Source organism: Excalfactoria chinensis, chromosome 16 (assembly GCF_039878825.1).
Source record: "Excalfactoria chinensis isolate bCotChi1 chromosome 16, bCotChi1.hap2, whole genome shotgun sequence".
In the NCBI taxonomy this organism is placed as follows: domain Eukaryota; kingdom Metazoa; phylum Chordata; class Aves; order Galliformes; family Phasianidae; genus Excalfactoria; species Excalfactoria chinensis.
Genome location: NC_092840.1, coordinates 6,932,924 through 6,953,392, shown reverse-complemented (window position 1 = coordinate 6,953,392; position 20,469 = coordinate 6,932,924). Strand labels below are relative to the sequence as shown.

At 52.2% G+C, this 20,469-nt stretch overlaps 2 protein-coding genes across 5 annotated transcripts; one reads left to right on the top strand and one right to left on the bottom strand.

Annotated features, from left to right (window-relative positions):
• Positions 1-183: 183 nt before the first annotated feature.
• On the top strand, positions 184-6,715 carry P2RX4 (purinergic receptor P2X 4). Its single transcript, XM_072351504.1, has 12 exons — positions 184-503; positions 1,205-1,352; positions 2,303-2,374; positions 2,469-2,541; positions 2,753-2,849; positions 3,051-3,131; positions 3,236-3,377; positions 3,677-3,813; positions 4,840-4,933; positions 5,022-5,087; positions 5,163-5,258; positions 5,863-6,715. Exons 1-12 carry the CDS (start codon positions 370-372, stop codon positions 5,893-5,895), a joined length of 1,173 nt encoding a protein of 390 aa, XP_072207605.1. The 5' UTR covers positions 184-369; the 3' UTR covers positions 5,896-6,715.
• Positions 6,708-20,251, bottom strand: CAMKK2 (calcium/calmodulin dependent protein kinase kinase 2). Of its 4 annotated transcripts, none has more exons than XM_072351500.1 (18): positions 20,079-20,170; positions 16,557-16,682; positions 15,767-16,209; positions 15,183-15,230; positions 14,838-14,891; positions 14,667-14,718; positions 14,433-14,566; positions 13,828-13,864; positions 13,605-13,626; positions 13,428-13,516; positions 13,118-13,317; positions 12,982-13,035; positions 12,680-12,753; positions 12,355-12,442; positions 11,997-12,092; positions 11,447-11,575; positions 10,161-10,261; positions 6,708-9,877 (listed from the first exon to the last, which is right to left on the bottom strand). In XM_072351500.1, the coding sequence occupies exons 3-18, from the start codon at positions 16,151-16,153 to the stop codon at positions 9,805-9,807; spliced, it is 1,638 nt and encodes a 545-aa protein (XP_072207601.1). In that variant the 5' UTR covers positions 16,154-16,209; positions 16,557-16,682; positions 20,079-20,170; the 3' UTR covers positions 6,708-9,804. The 4 variants fall into 4 exon arrangements, with proteins under 4 accessions (XP_072207601.1, XP_072207600.1, XP_072207603.1 ...); XM_072351499.1 differs by lacking the exon at positions 20,079-20,170 and adding an exon at positions 19,756-19,895; XM_072351502.1 differs by lacking the exon at positions 11,997-12,092 and having other exon boundaries at positions 20,079-20,251.
• Positions 20,252-20,469: the final 218 nt, after the last annotated feature.

The following is a 20,469-nucleotide window of genomic DNA, read 5'->3' as shown; positions in this document are numbered from 1 at the left end:
GATAAGCCCACCAAGCCCTACACCCAGCATACCCACCACCCACACCCCTCAGTGCCCAGCTCCCACGGTTCCTGAGCACCTCTGGGGACGATGACTTCCCCATACACACACCTCCCAGCGCAGCCCATTGCAGCGCCTGACCGCTCTTTAGAAGAGTTTTTCCCTCTATTCCCGAGCTGAAGCTGCCCTGGCGCTCCAAGCAGGCAGAGGGCAGCGCCGGGGCGGGCACTGAGCGGGGGCAGCGCCCGAACGCTTCGCCACGAGCCGCGGGGCTGCGGCAGCTCTGCTGGGGAATCCCGGCTCCCGGAGTGCGTTCGGGCCGGCGGTCGGTGCTGCTGCTCCGTTGCCCGCCCCTCCCCGGCCGCCGCCATGGCTGCGTGCTGCGGGGCTGTGCGCGGCTTCCTCTTCGAGTACGACACCCCCCGCATCGTGCTGATCCGCAGCCGCAAAGTCGGGCTCATCAACCGCGCCGTGCAGCTCGCCATCCTCGCCTACGTGATCGGGTGAGCGAGAGGGGAGCTCGGGTGGGCGGCTGTGCGGGAGGGAGAGTCACTCCTGGTGATTGGCGGAGGGCTTCAGCCGTGTAAAAAGCTGGGAGCGGGGTTGTTGGCTTTCTTTCCTTTCCCCGCTCACGGGGACAAAGGTTGAGCTGTGTGTGCCTGACACGGCGCCCTTGTGTGCTGCCGGCTTGGTTTGGATTGCTCCAGCCCGCAAAGGTTGGATATTAGGAACGATTTGCTCTCCCCGGGCGCGAGGTCAGCGTCCCGGAGGCGGATAAGAGCCGTGGGGATGTGGCACCGAGGGACGTGGCCAGCAAGGATGGTTTGGGGCTGAGCTTGATGGTCTTAGAGCTTCTTTTCCAGCCTTTGTGGTTCTGATCCTAAAAATAACGTATGAAATCTCCATATAAGCCATGAAGGTTAACCTGATTTCCAGTTGTCCTGAAATGATCCACGATGGACAGCACGTGTGCTCACAGCTTTTGCAGTAAATAGCCTTAAAACTGGGATGATTACTTCACTTTCAGCTGTACTGTTGGGACAAGTCAGTCACTGGGAGCTTCCCACATCCCCACTCCTCTCACCAGCAGGGCTTCACTTATAGCTCCTCATTCCTCCTACACCTGGTGAGAGGAACTTTCACCCTGGGGTTTGTGATGCAGTTTGCTTTTGATTTGCTTTTCCTTGCAACTCTTATCTTGCAGCTGGGTCTTTCTGTGGGAGAAGGGCTACCAGGAGACGGATTCTGTGGTCAGTTCTGTTACCACGAAGGTGAAAGGAGTAACAATGACAGATACGCCCACCTTGGGAACCAGGATCTGGGATGTAGCTGACTATGTCATCCCTCCCCAGGTATGAATCACTTTCACATGCAGAGGATGGGTTTTCTAACAAACAGTTACTCCTCTGCCAAAGTCCACCAAGGGCTGGGGTAGCTTTTGCTCCAACATGGCCTTTACACAAGAGAATATAGCAAATAAAGCAAGTGAGCTTTGTTCCAGATCATGCTGATCACCTGCTGTTCCTCCACTGCTCCTTTTCAATAGAAGTGTGCACGTCTGTTTGCTCAGGAGGGAGAATTTGCACACTTCAGGAAGAAGCTGTGGCAGCAACCACTCATCCTCCCCTGAAGCAAACAATTCAAACCCTGGGAATTGCCTGACATTCATTACGAATGGGAGGTGTTGTTGTGCTTACTGATTGCTGGCGTGTCTGCAGGAGTCTGTGCTGTGTGAGCAGTACCTGGCCTTCAGGGCTGGCAGGCAGGGCCAGGCTGCACATCCTGGGTCACCGCCTGCATCAGTTGAGGTGCAGAAAAAAGCGACAGATTTAGCCAGATTTTGGCAGAGTGAGCATAGTTGCCTATTAGCAGAGCAGAAGCAAACAACAGATTGAGTCGTACAGATCTGAGTGTAATGGAAGTGGTGTTCTCTGCAGAAACAAACCAGACTGGTCAAATGCACGGTAGATTGTCTCAGAAAGTAAGAATGGGAGGTCTGCTCAGACTAGCAGCTGGATTTCTATTTCACTTCCTGCCTTGAAACTCCCTTCAGTAACTTCATACTGTAAATGAGGAAACCCCGGCCAAGCGTGAAAACAGAAAGGACTCTTTGTCCCATACTCCGGGATTAAGTGATTCCATGTGTAGACCTGCTCCTTTAGTGCTGTACCTGCACCAACCAAATCAAATCCCCTTTGCAGGACCACCTGAGCTCTGTTAGTGGGGACATTTGGAGGCAGTGCTTTGGATGTGCTTTGCAGATTGTCACTCTTAAAATTTCCTTCTTGTTTTGCATGCTCAGGAGAAGAACGCTGTGTTTATCATGACCAACATGATATTCACACTGAACCAGAGCCAAGGCCATTGCCCAGAGGTGCGTAAAGGATCCGCTTTAATCCTGCCCAGCGCGGCTGGGAGTGCAGGAGGAAGAGTTGGTAGAGTTTTGTTTAATTACTGTTCCTGTCCAGCTTCCAGATTATAACACAGAGTGCAACAACGACAGCAGCTGCATTCCAGGATATATCAGCACCCACAGCAATGGTAGGAAGCTTGCTGCAGGGGCTCCTTGCATTCTGTGCTATCACTGCTTGGTTCCAATCCTTTGTAAAGGAAGCAGCATTCCATTGAGTCTCCTTGTTCTCATTCTTTCATACCTAAGAGAACTGAGAAGGAAGCTCAGATTTTTCTTTTGGAAGAGACTGTGTTGGGTGAGGATTTGTTTGGGAGTACCTCCATTTACTTGTCTTTCCAGGTATTCAGACCGGGGCGTGCATACCATACAACAGCAGCATCAAGACCTGTGAAGTTTTTGCATGGTGCCCTGTGGAGGACGACTATCACATACCCAAGTGAGAGCTGTCTTCCTACCCTCTCTTATTTCTCCTGAGGGGAGGCCCACAATACACAGCCAGCCTGCCACAGCCAGTGTTTTTTCCTATGGGGTACCACTGGGAGAAGCTAAAGATGTTACAAATCAAAGGCCCTGCAGTGTCAAAGACCTTGTTTGTGAAAATATAAATGGAACAATTATTTTTCCTATTGCTTTTCAGGCCGGCATTCTTGCAAGGAGCTGAGAACTTCACCATTCTGATAAAGAACAACATTTGGTATCCCAAGTTCAACTTCAGCAAGTAAGCAGTGTGTGAAGCTTTGCACTGCCTGGCCTCTCAGACAGTAAAGGAGAGATGGAGAAGTGGAAGAGGTTGCAGCAGATTTCCTCTCTGTTCCCTTGCAGGCGAAACATCCTCCCCAACTTCAGTTCCACTTATCTCAAGAACTGCATCTATGATGCCCAGACAGATCCCTTCTGCCCTATCTTTCGTCTGGGGAAAATAGTTGAAGCTGCAGGGCAGAACTTCCAGGAAATGGCTGTGGAGGTACTTGGCAGAATCTCTTCTTGAGGTTCAGCTGTGCAGGGTAGACACCTCTCCACCTGGTGGCATGAGCCACAGGACATGGGATAGCTGCAGAATGGAGAGCTGCTCTGGCCGGAGGGAGCAGAATCAATTCTACTTAAGTAATTGGCCTTGGCTGGGGATATGTGCAAGGCTCATGTAGGGAAAGAGGGAGGACTGGGACGTGGGCCTGTAATTGGGGTTCTGGTCAGCCTGGGAGCCCTGTGCTAGACTGACCGGGCTCTTGGATCACTTGCCATCTCCTCCTCTCTGCTCTGCAGGGTGGGGTCATGGGGCTGCAGATCAACTGGGACTGCAACCTCGACAGATCTGCTTCCCACTGTGTGCCCAAGTATTCCTTCCGGCGCCTGGACAACAAGGACTCTGCCAAAACCGTCTCACCTGGGTACAACTTCAGGTAACGTAGTGAGGAATGGACCTTGATGTCCCCATGGCTCAGTCTGCCATTGCTGCAGTGTTCCAGGCTGCTCCCTCTCCTCTGACTGTTGCAGGCAGTCCTTGGAGTTTCTCTGCTGCTGTAAAGCCACTTTGAGGCTTTCTCTGCTGCTATGAAATGTATGTAAACCACAGCAAAAGAGGAAGTTCCGCTGATTGTGACCATCTGAGTCATGTTTGCTTCAGCATGTAGGTGACCATGGGGCCAGCCTCCCACAGCATGGAATGATTGCTTCGGGGTGTGCTGATGTGGCAGAATTTGAGGGGGCGCAGGGGTGGGAGCCTGAAGGGTCTCCTTCACTTTTTAAGGCAAGGGAATAGCTGACCTTTAGAAAGCAGCTCTGTCAGTCAAAGATCTGATGTGCACCAAGAATGTCTTTCTGGCATACCCCGCCGTGCCAGCAGGTTTTGGGGTGTCAGACAAGGCAGGCTGGGTATCACAGGCTCCAAGGTGCTCTTGCAGATTCCAGGCCTCCCCTTACAGGCCCTTCCTCTTCTCTTCTCCCCTTTTCTTTGCTTCCTCCTGGCATAACGAACCACGTGATGCAGTAAGTCTGATCTCACTTATTTGTTCTTACTCCTTTTCTGTATCGTTTGCGTGCAAGTCATGTGGTGTGGGACCAGGAACTGCCTGTGTGTGCCAAGCTGAGCTGTGCTGCTTCTCTTGCTCCCTGCCCTCTCGTGGCTGCCTGCACTCCTGCAGCATCCTGCTGGTCTGAAGGGATGATTCTCATGTGTAGCTGAATTGCTCTTCCCACTCTCCTGTCTTGCTCCCCTCCCTATTGCTTTAGAGGTCTCCTGATTTGGCTGCTACTAATTGTTGTCTTAAACTCACCTGTTCTTGGCTCTTCCCCTCCATGCGCTTGCTTGCATGTACAAACATTTAGCCCATCCTTTTGGGATGGGGAACACACCTGGATGTCGCATGAAAAGCATACAAGAAACCTCAGAATTTCCAGCTGGGCTCTAACCTACCCTATTGTTCCAGGTTTGCAAAATACTACAAGGAGAGTAGTGGCATTGAAACACGAACACTTGTCAAAGCTTATGGCATCCGCATTGATATCATAGTGTTTGGAAAGGTAGGGCAGCTTCATTCCTCAAGGCTGTGGGCCGAGAGCTTTCAGAGATGCTGAAAAACAGTCATCAACTCTCGTATCTGTCTTCCAGGCAGGCAAATTTGATGTCATTCCTACAATGATTAACATCGGCTCTGGCTTAGCGCTGTTTGGAGTGGTAAGTGACACTTTCTGCACTTGGACTGAACTTTGCATGAGGATCATTGTCTTGAACTCTTTCCATCTCCACTAGGCAACAGTGCTATGTGACTTCGTTGTCCTGTACTGCATGAAAAAGAGATACTTCTATCGGGAGAAGAAGTACAAATATGTGGAGGATTACCAACTGGTAAGCACGAACAACGGCAGAATGGAGGCAGGGTTGTTTCCTTCTCTGATTCTGAAGCAGGATGTACAGAGTCCATATCATACACAGACTTTGTACTGCAGCTGTGAGGAAACTGTCTTCCTTGAAGCAGCTCATTTTTACCTCAAAGCTGTTGGGAGAAGCACTAGAAACAATATTATGTTTCCTGGGCAACCACTCTTAAAGAGGGAAGCCTACGTTCGAGAACTTACACTCCCACTGCATCTCTCTTTGGGTTGCTGTCCTTGGCAGTTGCCTCTTGCAAGCTGCAGTCAGCTCTGCCTCCATCAAATCCCCCCAAAGCCTCCGAAGGTTCCTTCTGCTGCAGCCACATCCAGTGTGCTGACAGCCACAGCTACACCAGCATCCAGGATCTGAACGACCCACTGAGCCAGTAGGAGGATTTAGCCCTGCTCTTGATGCAATGCTGCAGAAGGAGCATTCCTGAGCCAGAAGGCCTGGTACTACTGGCAGTATAAAGTCTGAATCCAATAGCAGAGATTTCCTGTGCAGAGGGTTTTGTGTTAACGAAAGGGGGAGAAAGCAAAGTTTTCTAGCAGAGAAGCCTAACTTCTGATCCTTGCAGGGTGCAGGTGAGACGTACGGAACAGGCTCCTGACCTCCTGCTGCTGCACCGACTGGATGTGAAGAGATGCTGTGAATGTTACTGTAACCCTGCTGTGAGACCTACCCCTCTCCTTTGGAAGGAAGGGGGAACAGAACCTAAGAAAGGGACCTTCTTCATTACTCATCACCTTTGACTGGCCAGAACCGAAGAGGAGAACCAGATCTGCTCCTTGTCTGTTCTTTCCAAGTTAACTGCACCAAGCCCATGCAGAGCTTTGTGGCCTCAAGCCAGACATCTGCACCAGCAGGCCTGAGACTGCTCCGTCCTTGTCATTTCAGTCCTTTCCCTAAGCTCACTGATCACAGTGATGAAGCCCTTAAAGAAGCACAGACTCTTCCTTACAGGGAACGTGCCCTATGACATGCGTTGCCTACCTGCTGTTTAATTGCATCTCCAAGCTCTAGTGGCCACAGCCTGAGACAAAGCAGTGTCTGGTTCCATTGTGCCACTGGCTATAGGATTTCTTTTGTTTCATCTGGTGAATGCCACTATGCCAGAACTTATTTTCCATAAAATGTTACTCTCTACCAGCTCTCGGAGCTCTGTAAGATGGGTTTGGGTTGCTTTATTTCACTCTTCATTTGTCGTCTGCTGCTGCTTTGAGGACTGAGTTGAGGACCAAGTCATCCCTCCAGGCTGTGCACAGAAATAGCTTGATGTGAATTATGTGAGGGCTGAGATCTACCGTGGTCTTAACCTGCTCAACAAACACCACCCTGTAGTAATGTAGGAGGGTGCTTTCAGACTCCTCTTCCAACAAGCAAAATCTCATAGCTTTGATAAAAACCAATCAAACATGATAATGGCTCCCCGTGATTAATTGACTGGGGTTTGGTTGCACATCATTTATTTCAGCTTGTACAGAGAAGCTTGAACAGCTGTGTGGAAAAACACTTAGTTGTTTTCTTCTTAGGTTATATAATTTAAAAGTGGTAAATACACAGTATTTAAACTTGATACACCTGATAAAAGTTAAATGCATAATAAAGGGGTAAGAATGAAACACAAGCCTTGGTCATTAAACAGTATAAAAATCTGCAATAGTTCAGGACTCTAGAAAAGAAACAGATCAGTTGCCTGACAGGTAAGAGGGGACCACCAAAAGAAACAAACCACAACAAAACCACTCAGGACAAGAGGCCTGGTTTCCCCTTAGCGCTTTCCTGTGTGCTTTCTGAGCCAAAAAAAGGCCAAGTACCCAACATTAACTCTACAGTCAACACTGGGCTTGCTTGAAAGGAAGGGAATTGGGGAAATCAAGCTGTAACCCAGTTCCAAGGCACAAGCAAAATGTTTACTCCACTGTAAGAAAGAAGCTAGCTTTACTACTAAAGAACAGCAGACATAGAACCGAGCAGATTTATATATATACAGTACAGCTTCTCTAACAGGTCATGCATTTAGATATAGCTTCCTCACACATCCAAGCTTTATGCTTTCAACAAAACGCATCAACAAGAAAATCGACATCAAGTTTCTTTTAGAACCATGCATTTGGCTGCAGCCCTACCAGAGCTGGCACCAAGAGCCAAGCCTTTAGGAGCTGTATGAACCAAGCCTGCACTGGCCATAAGACACCAATCTATGCTAATATCTGAGTAACTGGGATTGGGCACAGAGAAACTGGGACAGGTTATTCTGTTCAGAAGCTGCATTGCACCTGGCAAAGCTGTCTGGTAAATTTAAACTGTCCTGCTAGGAACCTGCCACAGCACCAACTGGAGATACTCAGCACAGGGCTCCATCGCCCTTAACAAAAACACACCACACATCACAATGCACCAGATACAAGCAATCAGATCCCTCCCTTCCCTCCCTCCCCCCCATTTCTTTTCTGGCAGAATAAGCCCATTTACAAAGTGACAGGACCAAGCCATCCACTCCCAATCACTATTTCCACAAAGACCCTCCCAGAGATGGGAGCAGGCAGCCCTAGCAGTGCTAGCACCCCAGTTACCTGTTAGGTTTTCCCATAGCTGAAGCTGCAGGGCTTTGGCATGGCGTTGGACTAAAAAGGGAGGACAACAGTGCGTGTCTTATGGCTCCAAACTCCACAGTGCTGCTCCTATGCCACAAACTAGAGGCACTGGCTTTGGAGAGACCAGCTGCACTATCTTTAATTAATTAACTGCAGCCCAGGATAAGCATAGCTTCAGGTGATCAGACTCAGGGGGGCAGTCCTGTAGGCACCTGTGCACTTGCTAACACCACCTGAATTTAACGAGGACTTGTGGTAAGGAGGAATTACTGGGCCAGGACTCTCAGTGCTCTGCTGCTGGCAGTGCCAAGATCACGGAAGACAAGGGAACAGTCAGGTCCTAAAAGACTACAGCAGCTACAGCCAGCAACCAAAAAGCTCCCTTTCCTATAATGCCTTCCTCAGGGCAAAGAGCTCAGCCTCATCCATCGCTCACACACTTGGGATGCGTGAATCCTCCCTCATCCAGCACAACCCCATTGGTGAGGACACTGAGACAAACAGCCCACCCATGCCCCTCCCAGCCCCATGCTCCACCAAACCAAATGTCCTTAGTGAGCCCCTTGCTCAGCCCAGCCCAATGCCACAACTCACCTACGGGTTGCCATTCTCCAGCTTTGAGACCTTGGGAATGTGAGGCCAGAAGCTCCCCCAGCACAACAGTGATTTTTTTGTGTTTTTAAACAAGCACCACAAAATGATCAGAGTAATCTGACCGCAGGTGAAAGAGCTCTTCATAAGAAACAATCTGTTAATGAGGCATTCACTTCATTTCCTAGCAAGCCTCTGACCCACAGGCATTCACAATTACTGGTAATGAACTTACAAAATAAGCCCAGCATTGGCCCCAGAGTCCAAATGAAGAGTTTGGAAAACAGAGGTTTCTTTGAAAAAAAAACTCACTAGCTACTCTAGGTATTTCATTGAGATCTCAAGTTCTAAGCAAGCCCTAAGTCTACACTTAAAAAATAGCATACCTTTTATTATTTTTTCATCGTAGTAAACCATGTAATGTACATGGAAGTGAAGGATTTTACCCTGAATTTTATATTTAACAATATAGCTATCTAGATCAAGTAGAAGGTTTAGAAACCAACTCTTGTGAGTGCTTCCTCTGCTGTTCAAAACGTTCGGCATAACACCACCTTTCACTCTTGTGTCTGCAGCAAAAAATAGTTCAGACTGAATTTAAGCCCTTAAGAACCTTTTTCCTCCATGCACTGAATACTGAACTTACCCAACACTGAGACCTCGGGAGAGGCAGCATCCTCAAACCCTGCCTTTCACCTCACTTTCGGAACATCCCAAAGATGCTGTTTAATATAACTTGGCTCACAAAGGTAGGCATTCTTTAGGAAAAATAAAAAGCAGCTGGAAAGGTGGTTTTTGCTTTGTTCCCATGCAGTTAAAAAGGCGTCAATTAAAACCAAAACCAAACAACAAGAAATAGATGCAACAACCCCTCGAAGCGCATGAGTGTGGTTTCACCGCTGCGCTCTGCAGAAGCTTCATGGTCCTGTGTGTACCCATAAGGCAGGCGCACACTGCCCCTGGGATGGTGGGAGATCCCTTTGGCATGAAAACCAGGCAAAAGCAGCTCCGAATGCAGTTTGGTTTGCCTGCTCGTTTGCAATGTGCTGTCGCTGCTCAACACCATCCCTCACCTCACTGGGATCAATCAGCCCCTTTTTTCTCCCCATAAGAAGTCCAAGCAATCTGAGATGGTCAATGTTTATGACGGGTACGGTAGTCGGATGTCTTAAACATGCTGCTATGCAAACTCTACATCCAGCGTTACACCGAAATAGCGCTGTGTCATGCTGGGGGTGGTGGGGGCTCTGTTAGTGCCACTCATCCTCAGCTGCACACTCGATGAAGTGCCCCAGACCGAGTTCAGCTCAACAGAACCATAAAGCTGCCGGTCATGAAAGGACTTCTTCCTCTCCCACGTTGGGCAAGTCATTGCATTTCAGGTTGTCCTCACTGCCTTGCTTCCTGTTTTCAGAGGGGAAAAAGCAGAAGGTGACCCCAGCACCTTCCCCACCTCCAGGCTTCAGGTCCTGAGCACATTCCCCACTGAGATCCCCCCATCGGGCTGGAAGCTCCAGGAGACACTTTGTAGCCCATGGGAAGGACAGGATGCTCAGCCACACAAAAACCAGCTCCCCCCAGATCCCACAAAGGACAGAGCACGTTATATCCAGGTCGTGGCCATGCGTGAAGGAAAACTCAGAGCCTGAAGCCCCAAATCCTGGAGCTGCAGGCACCCCACACTTACGGCAGCAGGTTTCCAGGGGCCGACAGCGAACGCTCCTCCCGCCGGCTGCCTTCAAATGGGTTCCCAAAGGATCGCTTCCGGATCATCGTTTTAACCAAGATCTGCAAGACCAGGGTGGGGTTGGTCAGCGTGGCACTGCTTTGCTTTCATTCAAAAGCAAAAGCAGCATCCAAATCACTATTTACCCAACAGGAAAATTCATTGGAAAGGGACAGGGGAAGGAAGGAACCAACACTGTTTTCTCTTGGCATGTGGGAACCCCCGCTTTTGTTTTCATTGCCGCTCTTCCTTTTCCAGCTGATTTATCTGCTCAGCACTGAGAGCTCTCACACGTGTGAGATGCGTGTGCCAGCAGGGTCCCGTGGGGAAGGCATTTATGCAAGAACCAAAGCCACGTGCATCTGGCACTCGAGCGGAATGCCCGTGGTTGAGTGCACAGAGATCGGGCGCTGGAGGGGAATTTAGAGGAACAAATGCAAATGGGAAAATTCAAATTGGGCCGGAGGCGGTGCTTTATTTAAAATGGTTCCCGGTAACGCACTGCCCTGATTTGCCCTGAGATGGGCTGAATCCACCTGGATTTCCATGGGGAACAGCAGAGCTGAGCAGCCCTTCTCAGCAGCAAATCATCACAAACTGGAGAAGCAGGGGGAAAAAAAACCCAACCCTCATCTGCTGCCATGGCTTTGGGCAAAGGCTGGTTTTTAAACTCATGCAGAGAAAAGTGCAGCTGCATACGAACATGTCTGGGGGTAAAGTCAGATAACATCACACCAGGGAGCTGCAAATGCTCATCACTGTTTCTCTTAGCATACGGGCGAGCAGGAAATCATTAGGTTCAAAACCCAAAAGGATTTAATTTTCCACACTGCGGTTACCCTGCGCTATTCATCACCACACGCTGCTGTAGGGAGCAAAGTCCGTGAGCTCAAAAAGAGACCAGAGGAATTCATCAGAATAGCTGCAGGCAGGGGCTGCCCACAAAACCTGTCTCAGGGAAACGCTGTGGCCAGCAGGGCAGCAGGAGCCCCTGCACCCATTCCTCATCCTTCCCATGCTCTTGATCAGACCCCACTCTGGACCAGGACTTCACCCTGAGCAAACAACAGCCAGCGGAGACCAACAACCCACTGATGGGTGCTTCTGGGACTGAACATCACCCTGTGCCACCACAGCCCAGGCCCCATTCCTGACAGCAGGGAGGCTTTTGCTTTACTCTTGTGCTTCTGCTCATCTGCTGCAGCCAGGGCTGTGTGCCCACAGGCTACTGCTCCGCTCACACTCACCACGGTGGCCAGGCTGGGGATGTGCTTGACTGAATTCTCCACCTCCTCCTCCGTCACCTCGACGAGCGTGCAGTTCTCATCCTCAGTGGGCAGCAGCTCCGCTCCGTTCTTGGTGACCCACGGGTGCAACTTCAATGAATAACACAGCCTGTCAGGGACGATTGCCTCTTTTTTGTAACTCCAACCACACAGGCCTGGCAAACGCATCTCCTCGCCCAAGCTACGGCGCATGCACCCTTCCAAAATACAGGGAGCAGGGGAGAGACGCTGTGGCACAGCCACGAATGGCTCAGCCCAGAGCAGAAAGCATGCGATGCAATAACCTCGGTGATGTACAGCACTGCAACGCCACGTCCCCGCGGGTTTTATGGCAGAAGAACTATTTCCACTCTCATCTTACAGAGGGGATTTTCTCCAGACCGTTGGTCTCAGACTGGAATTAATCCGGGCACAAAGCCCTTCTCCTCCTTGCCCGCACAGCTGGCGTCCTGGACAGCCACCGGAGGAGCACGGAACGCTTCAGCAAAACCCCGCCATCCTTTCCCCCTACCTTCATCTCCATTTTCTCAGCTTCTCGCCCCTTCCAGGTTCCCGCAGGGGCGAAGGGCCAGAAATCTCCTGCCAAAGGCTGCTGCAAGGTACTTGCCTGGTAGCAGAGGAAATACTGGGCTCAGGGGATTTCCTCTGCTTGCGACTACTGTAGGCACCAATGGTCCCAAAGCTGAGTGGGTCCCGGAGCAGGGGAAAAAGCTGGGACTCACCTGCCCGGGGGCCCTGGGCATGCAGGAGGACCTAACCTGGTGCAAGCAAACTGAGCCCGAAAAAGCCAAGTGAAGAGAACCCCATGGAAGTGAAGCAAACCCCATGGAAGTGAAGCTATGGCCACCACTAGAGCTTCAGGTTGGTACCTTGATTTCAGGGACTGAAATCCTTGATTCAGGATTTTTATCCAGCATCCGCATGATCAGATCCTTCAAGAAATCTGTGACTTCTGGCCTTGGGAGGGGAGAGAGGAGAGATGAGACAGGACCTGGGCACACCACTGTCTTCCTCCCCCAAACCACCCCAGGAACCAAAATAGTCCCTTCTGGGTAATGAGGAGTGCAGTCCCTGGTGCACAAAGCCAGGAGAGCTCGATGCTGCATCTGCCCAACTTGAATGTGCTTTAAACAAAAAAAGGGCTGGAGGTTTGGGGGTTGGGTTTGGTCGTTGTTTTTTGTTTTGAGTACTTACTGGTCCGGAAACTCCAATGTTTGGGTCTTGATTTTATTGTGTAAACTCAGGATCCTTTCATCCATGAAAGGACACTGTCACAAAGAAAAAGAGCAGTGAGAAAAGAAATGACCTCTGAGCAGGAGCTTTTGTGCATGTACCAGAAGGTTTCTTACTGTACGAATGTCTTTTTTGTTGTTGTTTGTTTGTTTGTTTAAGCAATTAATATAACATTAAAGCGGTCAAATTACTAGAGCAGCTCCTGCCCCCAAAATCCAGCCAGGCTGGATGCAGGCACACATAATGCTGAAGAATACCATCACCTGCCCAAACACGAAGCAGTACAACGTGATTCCCATGGCCCAGACATCCAAAGCCTGCAGAGAGAAAAGAGCATCCCTAGTCCTGCGCGTACAAAGAAGGTCACTACACAAACAAAACCAAATTGCTCTTAAATACCTTTCCAGAGAAGATTTTCCTGGTTTCTGACAGTGTCTCTGGGGCCATGAAGGCAGGGGTGCCCACCGTGTTGGTCAGGAGGGCATCGGCTCCTTTAAACTCATTGCTGACACCGAAGTCGGCAATTTTAACATGTCCGTCCTCCCCCACAAGGAGGTTGGAAGGCTTGATGTCCCGGTGGATTATCTTCTGGTAGTGCACTGTGATCCAAGGGGAAACAAGGGATGCGGCAAAGGAAATCAGGAGCCAACTTCACAGGGATTAGAAATGAGAAAAATCAGAAGTCCCACCATGCTGCGTGCACACTCACAGTATTCGATGCCCTTAATCAGATCCTGGAAGTAGAATCGAGCCTGGTCCTCACTGAGAGGCTTCAGGGTGGGGATTTCCATCACAGGGCTGCAAAGGTAAGAGGGCAGAGCTGCAGAACAAGGCTGAGAGGAGTCCAGCATGAAGGCAGCACCAAGTCCACAGTGGGGAAACTCACCCTTGTTTCACCAGTTCGAACACTGAAACAGAAAGGGAACGGTGATTACTGACTACATACAGGTGTGAGCTCCTGCAAGCACGGTCCCAGCACAAAAACAACCATTTTAATGATGAGTTTATGAAAGTAATACATTAAAATAAACCTGTGGAGACCCCGGCCCATATACAGCTGCCCCAAAACGCAGTGGGAACCCACACCAACAGCACCTGCGGGCACTTACCCATGTACAGGTGGTCCTCGCTGGGGTCATCCAGCACCTGCCAAAAGATGTGGAGAAGAAATGGAGCAGTGCAAGAAGCTGCCTCACAAAAGAAGCGCTGGCATTTGGTGATTGTTCATCAGGCTGCTGCCCAGTTTTGCCCCCCCAGGGGCTCATGGGGTTAAGGAGGGAGATGCTGGCAGGTTGTGAGCGCCTGCCCACCCTCAGGTCCTACTCGTGACATTTTAACTTAAAACCACGTGGGTTTGCTCTGCTAATCTCAGCTCCTGCCCACAAGGTGGGGGATAAATAAGAGGAAAGATGCTGTTGGAAATAAATATTTCAAACACACAGGAAGCGTCATCTGACTCATAAGGCAAATGAATCCCAGCCTGCACATCCTTAATTCCTCATTTTCGTTTCCTCTGGACCTTTTCAGGCTGTCACTGGGTGGTGGGCAGCGTGGCTGCAGAACTCACAGGAACACCATTTCCTCCCCAGAACTGATCCGTGTCCTCAAGGGAAGTGAAACATTTCTGCTTTTCTATTTCCCAGCAGAAATGGTAAGAGAGGAGGGAAGAAAAGACCTTCTACAGTAGGGAAAACATCAACAGGACCCTGCTCACCTCCACGAGCTTCACCACGTTGGGGTGGTCCAGCTTCTTCAGGATGGCAATCTCCTGGTAAACCTGCTCGATGGGGCCCCGGGGCTGCAGGCAGCCCTCTGAGGCACCTTTGGCCCCACGGGGTGGAGGGCGGCCTACAGGGAAGGCAAGAATAGGGTGGACATGGCACCAAGTCCCTTCTGTTCCCAGGATGCCACCCGTCCCAGAGCTGTCACACCATGGGATGCCACTTACGGGGGAAGCCCGCCTGCCTCATCAGCTTCTTCTTGGAGAGAACCTTCATTGCCTACACAGGGGAAAATTGGTGGGGTTTGGAAAGAAAAAACCACACTGGGAGCCATAGGCGGACCCATCCCTGTCCCCATCCCAATCCCAGCACATGCTGTGGGCAGCAGCACTACTCACATAGTAGGTGTTGTCATCCTCGTTGTAGGCCAGCTTCACCACCCCATAGGAGCCCTAAAGAGGGACACGTGGGTGACCAACCAAAAAACAGGTTGCAGGGAGTCAGTGGGGAGCATGCAGCCCTTAGACTGGCAAAGAAAAGGCTCAGATACCCTATTTTGTTGGAAAGGGGAAAAATAATGCTAATTTAAAAAATGAATCAATGGGCATCACGCTGAGGAGCCAATGGAGATGCCACGGCGAAGGGCTGACCTCACAGCTGATGTAAGATTTAAAAGCAAGAGCAAATCCAGCACATCCCCACCCCAAATTCCCATTCCAACCCCAAAGCCAGAGAATATTCACCTTCCCAATCTCATCCTTCAGCTTGTACTGGTTGAGCTGGACACAATCCTGAGGGAGAGAAGGCGAGTCAGCCAGCAGCCCAGGCCTCGGGCCAGAGTTTGTTAGCAATAAACCACACGTGGCCACACACCGCCTTGTTTTTATAGACAGCTAATTACTGGCGTTGAGCACCAGGCAGGCAGCACTGTCTGCTCATGCAAAATGAGAGCACCAAGGGCAGCGGTGGCAACTGGCACCTGGGGGCTTAATGCTCACCCAGCACCAAATGTTTTTGTTTTATCCTGCAGATGTTCCCACTGCCTGCATTCTGTTGGTGCTGAGAAGGCTGTGGTGGGCAGTGCAATTATCCCCTTGGAGCTTTACTGAGGTCTCTTCCTTTTCAAGGGGAAAACAAACAAAATCTCAGTTTCCTGCACTCCTACCGCAGCATTAACCCTGGGAGATGCTCTGTCCCATACATGGGGCTGTCCCCATGGCTGGGGATGGACCAGAACCAACACCCTCCCACTATCCACAGGGCTCCATCCCAAAGCACCAAGCAAGAAGCAGTGCAGTGAGACACGGAGACAAGAGCAGGGCCTCACCTGCAGCCCAGTGATGGAGACACGGTTGGATTCCACTGTGGGCCGCCTCGGTAGGCGTGGGGACGAGTGTGGGGATGTCACAGGTGAGTAGGGGAGGGACGGGTAGATGAAGCGCTCGCTGTCTCCACTTCCAGGGGAGCGCGCCGGGTGCGAGCGCTCCTGCAGGGACAGCTTTCGGCCAGAGAGATTCAGCTTTGCCCTGGGCTCCCGGCTCTCCTCCACGGCAGCCACACTCATCTCCTCCTCACTTGCTGTTGTCTCGCACTCGGTCACCACTATGAGCGACTCCATGGTGGGGCGGCCGGCACTCAGCGGCAGCCCGGGCCCTCCGTGGCAGTGTGGGGGCTGAGGGGCAGCAGGCGAGCTGCCGGGGATGCAGGATGGCATGGTGAGGTTGCCGGCCTCATCCCGGCCTCTGGCAGTGCTCCGAGGGGTACAAACACCTGCAAGCACAGCGTCAAGGGGATCCCACATGAAGGAAGCCCCTACAGTGCTTCTGCACGCAATAAATGGCTTCAGCTAACATTAAGTAAAACATTCAGTACGATGGAGGAAACTGGGTGGCACTGAGCAGAGTCCTCTCCCCTCACCAGCACCACTATCACGCTGCTCACCCCTGACAGAGCATCCCCACCACCTCCCCTATAGGAAACCCACAGCTGGGGCTGCACAAGTATTTTACACAGGTCTGCACTGTGTATGTATACACACTGCTCAGTTCACTGCTGCCCTGCACAGAGTGGGCACATCTTGCCAAACAGCCCCTGAAAGAGGCGCACAGAGCCCTTACCAAGCACGAGTGTGGGATCTGCCCTGGGAATCACTGCCCTCACCCACAGCACAGCATCCACAGGGGTTTCTCCTGCTTGCCCCGAGTTCACTACAGCCTCCTATGCAAAAATGGGTTTTTGGTACCCTGGAGTAAAAAAGAAAACAACGGTATAAGCAGCAGATACATACGTACTTTTAAAGGAAAAGAATTCAGCTGTAATCCATTGCATCCCTGTGTGATGCTGGATACGTGACACTGAACATACGTGCTGGTGGATGGCAGCAGCACCGTGAGCCTGATCCATGAGCAGGACTCCAGCAGGTCTGCCTGTGCCACACAAAGCCATCACCCTGCCCCCCACAGGGGCAGCCCAACAAGAACCCAAACCAGCCCAGGGGCAGCGCTGAGGACCCAGCATTGCTCGGTGTTCCACACAAGGCAGTGGGTTAAAATTAGCTCTATTTGCCTGCACTGAAGTTCCCTTGCTTGGGAGCAATTATAGGACAAGTACGAAAACTCAAGCAGCCCCCCCCAAAGGTTTCCCAATGGCCTAATTGCCATTGCCAATGCAAGTCTATAAACTTGAGTTTTCTCGCCCAGCACTAAAGTGAGAGTGCAGCCGTTCCAGCACGGTGCCGCTCGCTGCTTAAGGGAAGCACGGGTGATGTGACAGCTATAAATAAGCCAGCGAGCAGCAACAAGGACAAACTATTTCAGAAACGCCGCTAAATCCATTCCTGGCTGGGACTTTGCTATTCAAGAAAGCTGGGACCCAGCAAAATCATGGCTGCAACCCCCCCCAGTGCTGCTAGGGCAAATCCAACACTGTGGGATGCATTAAACCACTATGACCACACCAGCGTGTTTTAATGCACTCTCAGAAACCCATTAAAATTATTTGGTACCCGCTCCCATTTCACCCCAAACCAGCACAGCTGGATCTGGATCCATTCACGTCAGGAAGCCTGCCAGGCTGTGTGTATAAATAGTTGGAGCAATGATGGATCCCAAATGCTGCCCTGGACCCTCACCACATGCTGTGGTCACTCGGTGAAAATTCACCAAACAAGGCAGTGCTGGAGGCCCCTCCTGCCCTGGAGCACCACTGGTGGCTGCCCCCTGCCTCCCTCCCATCCATCCCAGTGACCATCCCCATCCCATCCCACTGGGCGACGGCAAAATCGAGTTATGAAATAACGCTTGGGACCGAGTGCCCCAGTCCATGGGTGTTAATTGGCTTGACAAGGATAAACATATCGGGATTAATTAATTCAAGAAGGCTTGCTAAGGCTCTGTAAACAGGTTACAAGTCACCCCAGCACCATCCTCACAACTGCTAGGTAGAGAATCAGAGGGGTTTTTTTCTCCCTTTGTGTGCATGCAAAAGGGGTGGCTGCAGAACTTGCCCTTTTAGAGGGTGCTGGGATGCCATTCCCAAACAAAACCCATATGTGAGTTCCACCTCCTGAAGGGATGTGGGATAACCTCTAACGATCGCACAGTTTGCTTTAATAAGGACCTGGGGATGCTGAGGAGGCCAGGAAAGTCATCTCACTGGCCAGAGGAAAAATAGCTACAGTGGGGAGGAATAAATCCAAAGGGAAGAAAAACAGCCTGGGGGCTTTGCCCGCCCACCCGGCTCATCGCACGGGGAAAAGTAGCACGTTCTGGTGTGAAATCCAACAGATCCTTATGTAAAGGCAAAAAGCACATGCCCACCAAATCCTCGGGAAATGTAGCAGCCTGGTGTATAGGAATGATTTATCGGCCCGGCTTTTGGCTGCGGTCCATGTATAACCCATCGCGGCTGTGGCAGGATTATTGAAGCAATCATTCTCGCATCTAATTCAGCAAGGAGAGGGATATTAAAGCAGAAGAGGTCCGTGAAGCCCTGGCAGCATCTCTCCCTCTTGCTCCACGGCCACGTGGCTCAGCACAGATGAATGGGAGCAAAATCAGCCTCAATGGGTGAAACCATCAACACAACCCTGCGACCCCACAGGGTCCCCACAGACCCTGAAGCACTGGGACGAGGGATGCTCCGAGCCCCTCACAGCCACATTTCCCCCCATGCAGCAAGCAAAGAAACCTCGGTGACACCACCAGCATCACCACCTCCGTGCAATCCGTTGTGGGGATCAGCTCACACGCTGCCCAAAAAGCTCTTCAGAAGTAACTGCAGTGCCCAGCGTGGTTCCAGCTCCCTCTGGGCAGTGTCCAGTCACCGGCCTGCGTTCCACAGTCACTGCCAGCAGTGGAAGTGCCAGTGCCAGGCATAGGGGCATGGCAGCAACGGGGCACCGATCACAGTTTCCCTTCCTACGGGCAAGATCGGCCCTTGCCAGAAACATTAGTCACTGTGGTATACAAAGCCCATATGCATCCCTGCCTGACTTTTAATGGAAAAAATCTCCCAGCGGCTTCTCCAGAAGTCAGAGGGCACCTGGAATAAAGAGGGACTGGAAAGAAGTCCATCCACACCGGGTCCCTGGGCCCAAGCAGTAACGCTTTCTGTCACTCTGGGCCCGCTGCGTGGAGCCAGGAAAAGCCACCAGCACCGGTAAGAACGCTGTGATGGCAAGAAACCCAGCGGCGTGCTCCAAAAGGAACCAAACCCCATCTTTAACCCTAATACCATCAGTTAGTGATGCTTATCGGGCCCGGCCCGGGGCTGGGACGAGCAGGGAGCAGCAGCAGCTCACCGAGCTCCCGGCTCTCTGCACGCAGCAGTTCCAGGAGATGGGCACTGCGCGCTGCCAACACCACTTAAAGGCCATTAGGGCTGAGCTGAAAGCAAAGCCTCCTCCGAATTACCTCCCAGATCTGATAACAGCCGGCACGGCGCTGCTCAATCCCAGCATAACGGGCTGTATGCTCTTGAAGGCTGTATGCTCTTGCCGGCTGCTTTTCCCCAAACCCCACCGCTCTTTCCGCCAAGGTGCGCAGACGCCCCCAACTCCGTGCAAGCCCAAAGCAACGCGGAGGGCTCCAGAGCCCGATGGGAGCCGAGATGGGGACCACCGCACATCCCACCGCACCTCCCGCCTCCCCCCGTGCTCTCCCGCAGGTGTGCAGCGGGGCAGCCCCGAGCAGCGGCAGCGCCGTTCCGCAGCGCGGCATCCCCGGAGCGCCGCGGGGCCCCTCCCGGGCTCGGCTTTGTCTCGGCAGCCGCCTCCCCGCGCGGCCGGGCCCGCCCCGCTCCCACCGCCGCACCGACCTGCGGGCAGCGCAGCGCTCCGCTCCGCTCCGCCGGAGGGTCAGGGCGCGGCCTCGGCCGCCACGGGGCCGCACGGAGCCGCCTTCGCTTTCGGTTCCGCTCCGGTGGCGGCAGAGAGAGAGACAAGGAGGGAGGGAGAGAGGCAGGGAGAGGGGAGGAGGGAGGGATGGAGGGAGGGAGGCCCCGCTCCGCCCCGGGGAAGGGGTGGTTTTCCCTCCGGCAGCCGCATCCTTCCCGCCCCCGCCCCGCCGCCAGCTTCTATGGAAGGATTGAAAACCCCGATTTTCGTTGTTATTACGTTATCAATTTCCCAGCTTTCCCACCTAGCGGGACGCAGCGCCGTTCCCACCCGCTCGGCGTCACGGCTCCGGCCCTTCTCTAAATCGCCGCCTGGCTCAATTCCCGTAAACGTTTGGGAGTTTCCTACCCAGCACGTTCTCACCGAGCGCCCTTCTCGTGCTGAGCTCACCCGCGTGATCCCCGGGGCCGAACGCTCCCCTCGTGCAGCGCCGGATGGTCCCATGGCCGCGTCCCGCACTGCCCCACTGACAGCCCGGCGGTTGTGGCACCGTGTGCTGCAAACACTTGGAAGCACGGAAAGGCTGGAGACCTCCAAGAGCATCTTCGGCATTGCCAGGGACGGTGACCCCCCCACACACCCCCCTGAGCAGCCCGTGCCAGCGCTGACTGCTCCTCGGGAGAAGGAATCATTGC